A 12,765-nucleotide genomic window follows, 5' to 3' on the forward strand; every position below is an offset into this window, starting at 1 on the left:
AAGTTGGAAATGTGGGCATCAAAATGATGTCTTGCTAATATTTAGATGTGTTAGGACATGTGTATCCTAGTTAAAGTCTCTCAGAGGCCAAAAGAAAGGCATCTTGAAGGATAGCTCATCTGGCACTGATGCTCACATTCCCCTCTGTCGGGATGGACATCTACAGAAGTCCTTTCACTTTAGTCCCACCTTTGAGCGCCTCGGGTGGACTTTATTCCTGGACCACAGTTGTGGGAAGAGCCCAGTCTTTCTAAATATGTCTGTTTCTGGGGAAGCATGGCCCAGCCACCTGAAGCTCCGTGATACTGGACAAGTCATTCTCTAGTGTTTTGTTTGAGGATTTCTAAAGGTCCCTTCTTGCTCCAAATATGTGTAGTTCTCAGACAAAAATCTCAGCCCTTTTTAGAATTTTCCTTCAGTCTTGTCACTCTGTCAGCCAAACGTTCCAGTTACAATGCTCTGTCTGTATCTGCACATGGCGACATAGTAAAATGGCTCCTCGCATGATCTGCTCCTGACGAAAAGCTTGAAAAAATAACTTGACCTCAGCTCAAGGTGGAAGCATGAAGAAGGCCCTGCCCAGAGGCCTGACCAGCCAGGAGGCAGGGAGAGGAGAAGCTCTGGGAAGACTTGAGGAAGCTCTAGCTGGCCCTTCCCTAAAGGCCCAGCGTGGCCTGTTCTGGTGTGTTGATAAGGAAAAGAAACAGCCAAGAAAAAGGATGCAGTCACCAGCGTGAGCTAAAAACAATATTTTCCTATGATGTGTGCTTACTTAGCTGACAAATAAGACAATTAATAGTGATTATTTCTTTTTACTTGAAAGCACTTGTTTCTGTCACATAAAATCTCTACACCTCAAAATTTACTGTAACCCTCAAAACTTTCTCTTATCCTGAAAACATAGTCCTTAGCAATTCTCCCACTCTTCCCCATAAGAACACCTAAGTCCACTCCAGTTTTCCATGGAGAGAAAAAAAAGGGAGATAAAAAGAAAATATTTCTTTAATTTTGTTAAATGTCCTCAAGCTGAGCTTCCTGACACTCCTTAGCCCATCTGGATTTCTGCTGGGTTCGGGGAATGTTGGTGTCTTTTGGCAGCTGCTTTGCAGGGAACAATCCCTGGGATTTAACAGTAGAAATCAAACACCTCACCTATTCCCCCTGGTGTACCCATTCTGATCATGGTGACATCACAACACTGGGCATGGTGCAGTAATTTGATGAGTTCATGCAGCATGATCGAAATGGAGAGGATCCCCATGCCATGCTGTTGAGAGAAAGGGAACGTCACTCTACATCTCGCTAACTGATATATGCACAGGACATATTTTCTTTCTTCATTACAAGTTAACAGCCCTCAGAGAAATTTACATAATCATTATGACTTTGCCAAAGCTGGGGGAACCGTAAGTCAGCTCTAACTGACACCTACATGACACGCTGATAGATATGCCCATCTGTGAGGACCAGCGAGCGGCAGCTCCCTGCCAGGTAAGCTGAGTGCAGCCTGGTCGTTGGGAGCAGAAGGAAGGTGGCCCACGATGGCACGGTGTACTGGTGTGTCAGGGCAGTGCCACTGCTCGTCTCCCCTCTGGGCTCTTTACGCTGAGCCTGCGAAATAGAGTTTTTTCCCGAGATTGACTTGATATCGAGGAAATACAAACTTTGCTGTCAGGGGATCAGTCCCTTTCCACCCCACTAAATGAAATGGTGAATCTGCGGCATTGCTCTCAGGTGGCCTTACTCGTTTGCTGCAAATTCTGTGCGAGCTCTGGAGCATACGGAGTAGACACGTGGGTTCCATCCAGATCCAGCAATGTAGAGTGGATAGTGAATGTGCAGGTGAGGGTAAATTGTGACAGGTTACAACCATAATCCCGGTTTTCCTCAGCATTTGGAACCGGACAGTCAATGTCACCAGAAGAGGGGCCAACAAGAGGATGTGGCAACTCCTGGTGATTAATATGTTCTAGTAACTCTCCAGAACGATCCGTCATGTGGAATTTGCAGTGGCTGGAGCTGAGTTCGGAATCAGAGGCCATTTTATGCCTAGCCTAGCATCAGAGGGTCACGTGTGTTCTAGTTCTGCCCTTGGGCACAGAGACTTGGGTGCCGAAAGCAGCAGGGTTATCTTGGCAGCAGGTGATTTCTGCCACTGATGGTCTCGTTAGCAAATCAGGAAAACCACTGCAGCCACGACCGTGGTTCCCTCCCATGAGTTCCCTCCTTCTTGTCATCAAGAATATTAAACGATGACAAATTTGAGCCTCTGAGGTTCCCACATTCGGTTTCCATGGAATATGCCCTGACTTCCAAAAGCATTGTAAGTCTCCTGGAGACACGAGTCAAACCTGAATTAATTTCTATGTCCAAGATGAACACGTGTGGGCTTTGGCCCTGACTCTGCCACTAAAGAGCAAACTCTCTAAATCTCATTTGCTCAGCTGCACATTAAGCAACGAACCATTATTTGATCTATTAGTTCCTTCTACATCAGATATGTGATAGGTTTATAATGATCACTTATTATGTGATATGGTAGCAAAATGACAAATGGGCTTGTGTCTTTCTGCTAAAGTCTCTCTCTCTCTGACACACACACACACACACACACACTCCCCTCAGCTGCTGGAGAGAAAGACTTTTCAAAGAAGGGGCCTAAATTGGAAATCCTCTGTATGCCCAGGGAGGCCCATTTTGAATTGCCTGACCTCTGGGCATGATCCATATTACTGCTGTTTTTATATCTTACTCTTAAGTTTTACTGCTTATTTACAATAATTTCACAGTTTTAGAAACCTTATTTTTTGTCCTCACCCATTCATTGTGCAAGAAACAAAATGACAGTTGTAGTCTAAATGTCAAACAAAAGTTAGTAAGACAAAATTTGCCTAGATCAAACAACATTGAGTTTCCTTCCATTATAGATATTCTATAGTTGTTGAATGAACAAATGAATTGATTCTCTCATTTGAACCCAAAGCAAGTTTCAGGCATTCTTGACCCAGATGGGAGATGAACTTAGAGCAGCGGTTCTCAACCTATGGGTCGCGACCCCTTTGGGGGTCGAACGACCCTTTCACAGGGGTCGCCTAAGACCATCGGAAAACACATATATAATTACATATTGTTTTTGTGATTAATCACTATGCTTTAATTATGTTCAACTTGTAACAATGAAAATACATCCTGCATATCAGATATTTACATTACGATTCATAATAGTAGCAAAATTACAGTTATGAAGTAGCAATGAAAATAATTTTATGGTTGGGGGTCACCACAACATGAGGAACTGTATTAAAGGGTCGCGGCATTAGGAAGGTTGAGAACCACTGACTTAGAGGCCCCCTGGGCGTTGGGTAATTTTCCCTTCTTTACTCCAGGCTTCCGGCCATGGTCATCCATCCTTCCCTCGCCAGGTACTTAGAGTAATCAAGGATTGCTGGCTCTTCCCTGGTGCCGGAGTCACATATGATTCAGCTCCTTAGAATTGTCACACTCTGCAGAGGACTCTTCCTCGTTCCCTAGCCTGGCTCTGCCCTCTATGAGGACTGCAGTGTCCAGCCATGTGACAGACTCGAGCTATTGTTTCAGAATCCAGCCCTGTGGCAGAGACACACTTAGAAAGGCAAGCTCCATGCACACACCTATCCACTGCCCTCCGGGTGTGCCACCCTGAGTCCCAGAGGGAATGGTCCATGTGTTCTTTACAACTGCAAATTAATCCACTTCCATTTTGTCTTAGGACACTGTATGCCCATAGCTGTCAGCATAGTCTAAATACAGGAGAGCAATTCACCGGAGCTCTGCGGAAACGCATGACCAGCTTTTCAGCTGGCTTATTGCAGTGTTAGACGGCAGCCTCAGGCAAGCCTGAAAATTGGCCCCTGTAAACTTAAAGCTCAAAATTCCCAAAGCTGGAGAAGGGACAGAGGAAAGGAAATTACTGGTGGCTTAATCGGTCACAAACTAAAGAAAGGAAGTGTGCTTTGAGGGTTTTTCCCCCTAATGTGAGTAGCTAAGTGGTAACTAATAAACTAAAGTGACACAGAATGCTATGTTCTGCCCCTGGGACTTTTTCCGGCAAAGAATGTCACACCTGGAAACTTAATTTAATTGTGTGAGAAGGCAAAGCAGGAGGGGAAAGAACCCCAGGCACAGAAGCTTCCTCTTTTTCTGTGAGCCCTGATGGCTACCGGAGTGCAGGCCTGGAGTACTTACGCTGATGGAGAGCACGGGACGGATTTTGTACATACAGTATCTGTCCGTCCCGGCACAATGTCCTTCATGTCCTCCCCGCTGTCCTGCAACCTGAGCTCCTTATGCATAAACAGTGCAAATGCTTTCATCCTGTTGGGTTTCCCACCAATGCAGACAAACTGTTGATAAAAAGTAGCAACCACCTGCCTTAATGACTGGGATCAGAACCGAGGGGCAGCTTTCAACGTTCATGATTTTACTTTATTTTTTAGTAACTTAACTAAGAGTATGTGTAGATGTTATGGGTTATGTTCATGAGTTAACTAATTTGCATCCTTGACCTGTCAATAAGACACACAGTTTGTGGTGCTTAATTAGTAAAGAAAAAGATCATCACGAAATCAAAGCAAGTGTTGCTTTTGTTCAAGTCGGTGTTTCCTGGTGTTTTAGTTCACAGGGAACATGCGCAAGCTCCTCAGGCGACATCAGCAGCCTCCTGTTGGGCATTAGCAGGCTAAATGCTCGGTAAGTAAATACTGAGCATGGGGGATGCAAGTAACATAGCAAAAGGGGAACTATGAGGTGTAGACATGTTTCTTCATCCCAAATCCCCAGTCAGAAGTTTTTATTGTAAAATGTGCTATGTTCACGTAAAGCTTTACAAAAATAATCACATCAAAAATTTCTTCTCACTCAGAAGAAATTCTCCTGGAACAGGCCTTATTGTGGACTAGTAATCTCACTACAGTATTTCATCAGCTCCAATAATTTGGTTTTGCTGTATTCACAATTTAACATCTCTGGAATTTCAACAGGCATGGCAGTCAAGAGTGTCACATTTAATAAAATATGGTTATAAAACTGTCTTGGAGGCGCTTGTGTAATAACCTATAAGGGATCCATGAGGGATGGGAGCAGTGGATGTGGGAGAGGATCAGAATGGCCTCCCAGCAACACGGATGAGCTGCCAGCCTGGTGGGTACCAGGATGAGCAGCAGCAGGTGTCAGAGGCCCGAGGCAGCACAGCCATCAGGGCATCTAAGCTAAGCAGGGAGGTGCAGAGCCTGCAGAAGCTCAGTGACAGATAAGGCAGCACAGTGGTGAAGGACCTGCCCTTGGAGATAAATCTGGCTTTGCACCCAAACCCATCACTGACTAAGCAACTTGCTGAGTGTCACCCATGTCCTCTCTATGTGCCTCCAATTGTCACCTCCAACGTAGAAAACACAGTACCCTTTGGATGGTTTTGTAAGGAGAAAATAGGATCGGCTATGGCAGAGGACATTGTACAAAGCCAGGTGTCTTCTGAGCATTCGACAAATGGTAAGTACTACTTGTCATATCGTGTAGCAGTTTCCTGCCCTGCTCTTGAGCTGGCTTATTATTTCTGTACTAGAGGCCCGGTGCACAAAAATTTGTGCACTCGGGGGGGAAGAGGGGGTCCCTCAGCCCGGCCTGTGCCCTCTCGCAGTCTGGGACCCCTCGGGAGATAATGACCTGCTGGCTTAGGCCTGCTCCTGAGTGGCAGAGGGCAAGCCCAATCCCTAGGTGCAGCCCCTGGTCAGGCTCAGAGCAAGGCTGATTGGGGAGTTGGGGCGCCGCCCCCTGTCATGCACAGAGCAGGGCGGATTGGGAGGTTGCGATGCCACCCTCAGTCACGCTCAGGGTAGGGCTGATTGGGGGGTTGGGGCACCGCCCCCTGTCACACTCAAGGCAGGTTCAATGGGGAGGTTGCGGCGCCACCCCCTGTCATGCACAGAGCAGGGCCCATCAGGGGGTTGGGGCACTGCCCCCTGTCACTCACAGAGCAGGGCCAATCAGGGGGTTGGGGCACTGCCCCCTGTCACTCACAGAGCAGGGCCAATCAGGGGGTTGGGGCACTGCCCCTCCCCTCATCACGCACAGAGCAGGGCCCATCAGGGGGTTGGGGAGCTCCCCCCTGTCACGCACAGAGTAGGGCCGATAGGGGAGTTAGGGCACCGCCCCCTGTCACCCACAGAGCAGGGCCAATCAGGGGGTTGGGGCACTGCCCCTCCCCTCATCACGCACAGAGCAGGGCCCATCAGGGGGTTGGGGAGCTCCCCCCTGTCACGCACAGAGTAGGGCCGATAGGGGAGTTAGGGCACCGCCCCCTGTCACCCACAGAGCAGGGCCAATCAGGGGGTTGGGGCGCCACCACTGTCACACTTAGGGCAGGGCCGATGGGGAGGTTATGGATCTACCCCGTCACACACAGAGCAGGGCCTGTGGTGGTGGGGGGGGGGGGGGGGGGTTGGGGCACCACCCCCTGTCACACACAGAGCCGCAGGGCGATCAGGGGGTTTGGGCGCTGCCCCCTGTCATGCTGATCTGGTGCCAGGAGGCCTCGCGGCTCCGCTGATCCCGGTGCTGGGAGGCATATTACCCTTTTACTATATAGGACAGAGGCCTGGGGGCCGGCTGGTTTACCCTGAAGGGTGTCCTGGATCAGGGTGGGGGTCCCCACTGGGGTGCCTGGCCAGCCTGGATGAGGGGATGATGGCTGTTTGCAGCTGGTCACACACCCTTCAGGGTGGGGGTCCCCACTGGGGTGCCTGGCCAGTCTGGGTGAGGGGCTGAGGGCTGCTTTCAGGCTAGGGGTTTTGACTGAAGCTCCCAACCACTCCTTTTTTTCTTTTTTTTTTTTTCTTCTGGGCCAGCTTTAGCTCTGGCTCTAGCTCTGAGGCTTCCGCTGCTGGTTTGTTTGCCGTTCTATAATCGAAACAATGTATAACTTCAGCTCTGAGATCCCAGCCGGCTATATTTGTTAGAATGTTTCAAACTGCCAGCTCAGAGTCCGGCAAGTCAGGCGGGGAACGTTGGAATCTGCAGTCACGGGAGCAAGCAAGCCTCATGTTCGCTTCCAGCTGCCTGGCTGCCGGCCGCCATCTTGGCTGACAGTTAATTTGCATAAGGATACGCTGATTAGCCAATCGGAAGGGTAGCGGTCGTACGCCAATTATCATTTTTCTCTTTTATTAGTGTAGATTGCAGAACTTAGTACAAAAGAAGCTGGTTCAAGTCCAGTGAGACAAGGGCAGTTGGTGGTGCCTGGCCAAGGTGGGCAGCACTAGGCAGAGGATCAGAAGGATTACTGGTGAGGTCACGCATAGGGAGAAAGAATATCTGTCTAAGGAAATACTGAACTGAGGTTGTAGAGTAGGCAACCCCATTCACAAATGATTTACTATGACTGTTGGGTGGTCTGGTTACATGATGTGTTCTGTTTCCATTTAGCAATATTCCAATTTCAACTATGGGATGTAATTATCCTTTTATCCGCCCTCTGCTTCTCTTCTATCCTCATTTTGTCTTTTCTGTGGCTTCTGATGAGTTTCCCTGATGGGGCTTAAAGTTGGTAATGAACTGCAGTGGGAGTGAGCCATACAGGCTGGGTAGCAAAGAGAGTAAGACCATGGTCTAAAGTGAGTTTCTAAGTTATTATTGATTACTTATAAAAATTTTTCCTTCTGTTGGTATGGACAATTAAGACTTAGCTCAAGTTCTAAGTACAAAGATGGTGGGGTTTTTTTGTTGTTGTTTTTTTTTTTTTCAAAATACAGTAGTTTGAAAATAACCTCATTGTGTAGTGCCAGTGAATGTAAATTACAACTGTTCAGATTGACCATAAAACCAAAAACAGATGTTAGAATAGCTTACAGTTTGAATTCTTCTTTGAACTCTAGATATTGCTGTAATCAACAGGAATTTCTGAATGCTTCTAGTGACATAAAGATGATAGGTATAGACAGAGCATTTTCATTCTTGAAGCCTTACCCTTAAATCAGACTTACTAAATATCACCCCCAGCCACAATTTTAAGTCTGGCTGCCTTAATGAGAAGTAAAATACAGCTGAGGACCACCAACCAGCACTGACCTTAAGAGACGCTTACTGTGATTTATGTCCAAACGAAATTATCATTTGTCCTGGTTTCAACAAAGAAGATAAAAGTGCATTGAGAAGAAGTCTGAAGCATTACAAAAATGTGTTAAATGCTTTGCTATAGGCTGCCAGTATTAACTCACTTTCAAATATGCCTGCTATCTCAAAAGACTTACCTTTGCCATGTTGTTATTAACCTGGTCCTATTGCAGCTTGGGTATGATGTATGTTTACAAAGGAGTATAAACACTTCTAAAATGTGTATTATAGAGTGTTATAGGGTAATTCTTTTTCATGTTGCTTGAAATTTCTAGGGAGAGATTAGAGGTGATGATGGTAATTTTATAAAAAAAGACATATTAGAGGTTGAGTTTGAGTAGATAAGGTCTAATGCTCCCCCAGTATATTTTTAAATTTTGATGCATTCTAGTCAGTATGACAAAGTCACCAAAGCTGCTTCTCCTTCTTGCTGGGAATACAACTAAACTCTACTTCCCAGCCTCCTTTCCAATTAGAGAAGGCCGTCTTCCTCAGTTCAGCCACTAGAATGTGAGCAAAAGTGATGGGTGCCACTTCCAGTCCTAGCCCACAGAAATCTCCCATTGGTGATCCCACAGACTGTCTTCTCCCGTCTGCTGGATGGGTGTTGACACTCAGAGAAAATTTGCAAGTCACTGCGCAAAGGTGACAGAGCATCAAGATGGAAGGAGCCTGGGTCCCTGAGTCATCAGTTGGAGGAAAGCCACATATCAACTGGGAACACCCATTTTTTTGTACTTGATATAAATAAGAAATAAACTTACATTGTGCAAAGCCACTGATATTTTGCAGTACCAGGTAGTGAAAACTTAAAGAATATAGTAAGAAAATAGGAATAATTGTCAAAATCTTTAAGGTTGGAGTTTTATACACCCACAGTTCTCCTTTCCTTGGAAGATAATGCTATTAATAATCTGGATTAACTGTTAACTGGTTAATAATGCGGATTAATTATTAACTGGTTAATAATACGGATTAACTGTTAACTGGCGAATAATGCAGATTAATTATTAACCGGTTAATAATCTGCATTAACCGGTTAACAATTAATCTGCATTATTAGCCGGTTAACAGTTCATTGGTATTATTAACTGGTTAATAGTTAATCTGCATTAATAATGTGGATTTTTTAATCAAAGAAAACACAATAATTTCAAGAGAAACATCAAAAGTGCTTTATTCAAAGTAATGTCCATCGCTAGCTACACATTTCCCCCATCTTTAGGTAATTTGTGAATGCTGTCCCAATAGAACTTTTCTTGTTTTGAGGCAGACCAGAGACCCAATTTTCTACTTCTTCGTACGTTTTGAAATGCTGCTCAGAAAGTGCTTGTGCCATCAATCGGAACAAGTGGTAATCTGAAGGAGCAAGGTCTGGTGAATACACCGGGTGGGTTAATACTTCCCAGGTAAGATCTTTTAACGTGTCTTTAAGCAGTTTTCAAGTGTGTGATGGTCCGTCATCATGAAGCAAAATTACTTTGGGGTGTCTTCTGGCCCATTCTGGTCGTTTCACGATCAAAGTGTGGTTCAAATGGATTATATGTTGTCGGTAGCGATCAGTATTAATAGTTTCATCTGGTTTTAAAAGCTCATAATACACCACACCTTCCTGATCCCACCAAATGCAGAACATTGTCTTCTTTCCGAAGCGATTTGTTGATGGTTGACCTGGATCAACCCATGATTCTGTGCATCTGGGATTATCAGAATAAATCCACTTTTCATCGCCAGTCACAATTCGATGCAAAAAAGACTTTCTTTTGTGCCGTTGAAGCAACATTTTAATGATGACTTTTCGGTTTTCCATTTGTCTTTTGTTCAATTGGTGTGGCACCCATTTTCCTTCCTTTAAAATCTTTCCCATTGCTTGTAAACGATCAGAAATTGTTTGCTCAGCACCATTTAATCTTTCTGCAAATTGTTTTTGAGTTTGACATGCATCTCCACCCAATAATGCTTTTAATTGTTGGTCTTCAAACTTTTTCGGTTGACCTGGACGTTCTTTGTCTTTCACATCAAAATCATCGCTTTTAAAGCATTTAAACCAGCATTCACAAGTATCTTGAGATGGAGCATATTCACCATAAGCTTCCCAAAGTATATGATAACTTTCAGCAGCACTTTTCTTCAAAATAAAGTAATGAATTAAAAAACTTCACGCAGCCAAGACTGGTTTGGCTCAGTGGAGAGAGCGTTGGCCTGTGGACTGAAGGGTCCCGGGTTCGGTTCCGGTCAAGGGCATGTGCCTGGCTTGCGGGCACATCCCCAGTGGGAGATGTGCAGGAGGCAGCTGATTGATGTTTCTCTCTCATCAATGTTTCTAATTCTCTCTCTCCCTTGCTCTCTGTAAAAAATCAATAAAATATATTAATAAAAAAAACTTCACGCAAATGCTCTTTTTTTTGGCATGAAATTCGACATTTATAAAAATATTTATGATGTTAACACCTTCAGAAAATTTGATATATGAAGTTTTTGAAGCTTGTTGTCAATACAATGAAATAGCATACATATCAAATCGCATATATATAATCATATGTGTAACTCCATCTATTGAAAAAATCCTCATTATTAACCAGTACACCTAGTACCCATTTCAACGGTGTTTATAATAGAAAATACTTTTACATAAAGGTCAAAAGTAGACTATATAATGTATGGCTTAGTCACTTGACTTCCATAAACAATGTGTCTCCAAGAAAATGACATAATATGGGGAAAATGTTAATGACATAAAGTGAAGTAAAAAATTTAGGATGCAATTATATAATTCCAACTATTTTAAAATCTGTTTATTAAAAAGAATTGGGAGAAAAGAAAATAGGTTGATGTCTATGTTTAGATGGTAGGAGTTTTTTAAGGTGTATTTTTAAAAATTATTGCTTTGTTTTGTTATATTTTCCCAGTTTTAAATAATGGTCATGAGCTGATTTTATTACATATATATATGTAAGATAAAGTAAATATTAGAGAAGTACAATTTCCCTAGCAATATTTCATAAACAATTTTTCATAATGTTTCTTATGAAATAACAAAAATCTTAATAATATGAAATATTGAATAATAGTTCTTCTCAAGATAGCATTGTTAATTTTGTTGAGTTAGGCCATGATTTAATAAAATGTGAATAAGTTCAGCTATTAATATAGATGTTAAACGGTGAACTGAATCATAATGAATTCTCAGCACCCAGCAGTATTGTCAATAAAATGGTATTTATCTCTAGGAACTAGAGCAGCCCAATAATCATGCATGTATTAGATTTAGTTTGGGAACCTTGATGTCTTGTTAGAATGGAAATGATTGTTCGAGATATATACATTCCAAATTGCTTCAGAGAATGAACATCAGTTCCTATTGGGACCTCTGACATTTTACCAGCTGAATGAGTAAGGTTTATGATGAGAAAATAAAAGAAAATATATCAGCAGGGGAAACATGATAGTTTTCCCCAAAGTTAGAAATACTTTTACCTTTACATCCTCAAACATTGCTTCTAGGTTGTGTGTGTTTTTGTTCCCAAATCCAAGCAATAGAGAATGTCTTCATCCATAGAATCCAGGTAAGGATTTTTAACATGAACAAAACTTTTTCTGGGAAAAATAATATAAAAAAAGATGTGAAGAAATTTAGAGAGAAAGCCTATGATAACCGCTAGCCCAAATATTGGACACAAACTTTCATTTAGGATTGAATGATTTGTCATGAAGCAAATATTATTATGCTACTATAATAAAAACAGAAGCACCACTAATAATAATAATAATAATAATAATGGCTAATATTTTCTGTGCACACAGGCATAGCTTTAAGCATGAAAATTGTACACTGCCATAAAAACTAGATATAGTTTTAATAAACATTCTATTAGGTAAGCAATACTAATAAATGCAATTTACAAGTGAAGGAGCCAAGACTTGCAGAAGTTGAGAAACTTGAGCAAGATTTTACAACCAGTAGATTACAGAACCGTCTTTTCTACCCCGTTCTTGTCTGACCCTCATGGTTCTTTTCCTTCTTTGCATGGGAGGCTGCACAACATAGGCTCCTGGGATCTGTAGTCAGATTGCCTGGGTTCCACCACCAGTTCAACCATATATGTACTCATTGTGCAGCCTTGGGTAAGCTATTTTATCTTTGTTCTTTGAAAGTTTCCTCATCTGTAAAGTGGGGATAGTGAAAAAAAATAACTGCTTTGCTAGATTGCCCTGAGGCCTATATGAGCCGAGCTGGGCTACTGTCCTTCCTCTCTCTCAGTAAAATAATGCAAGTGGTGAGCTGACTGCTGCTGTAGGAATGACCTTAATTCCATCTAATTCATATTTATAAGGCACATCATCTTCAGTCTTTGGTATTGCAGTAGTGATTACACACAACTGTAACCATTAGCAATAATCATTACCCCACACCACAGCGGGTCAAGCCATCTCTGCCAAGAACTATCTGACTTCTTCGCTCTATGTTCCTTCCATTTCCCAGTAAATGCCTCTACACATTTTAACAAAACTCTTGTGTTTTTCTATATTTCCAATGATGTTTGCTCATTAAAAAATAGTTTAAAAACACTGGTGCCCAGGGCCCACTGAATTTAGAGACTGAGAAATATTTTTGAAATC

General features: G+C 43.1%; 1 protein-coding gene across 1 annotated transcript in view; it reads right to left on the minus strand.

Moving 5' to 3' along the window:
* UPP2 (uridine phosphorylase 2) overlaps positions 1-12,765 on the minus strand; it is an 80,744-nt gene that overhangs the window by 17,922 nt on the left and 50,057 nt on the right. The window contains 5 exon segments of the mRNA XM_070423448.1: positions 1,153-1,267; positions 4,225-4,283; positions 4,286-4,382; positions 11,623-11,658; positions 11,661-11,742. Coding sequence (XP_070279549.1) covers positions 1,153-1,267; positions 4,225-4,283; positions 4,286-4,382; positions 11,623-11,658; positions 11,661-11,742 — 389 coding nt within the window.

Source organism: Myotis yumanensis, unplaced genomic scaffold (assembly GCF_028538775.1).
Source record: "Myotis yumanensis isolate MYYU_CA2020_CCGP unplaced genomic scaffold, mMyoYum1.0.hap1 SCAF_8, whole genome shotgun sequence".
Lineage (NCBI taxonomy): Eukaryota > Metazoa > Chordata > Mammalia > Chiroptera > Vespertilionidae > Myotis > Myotis yumanensis.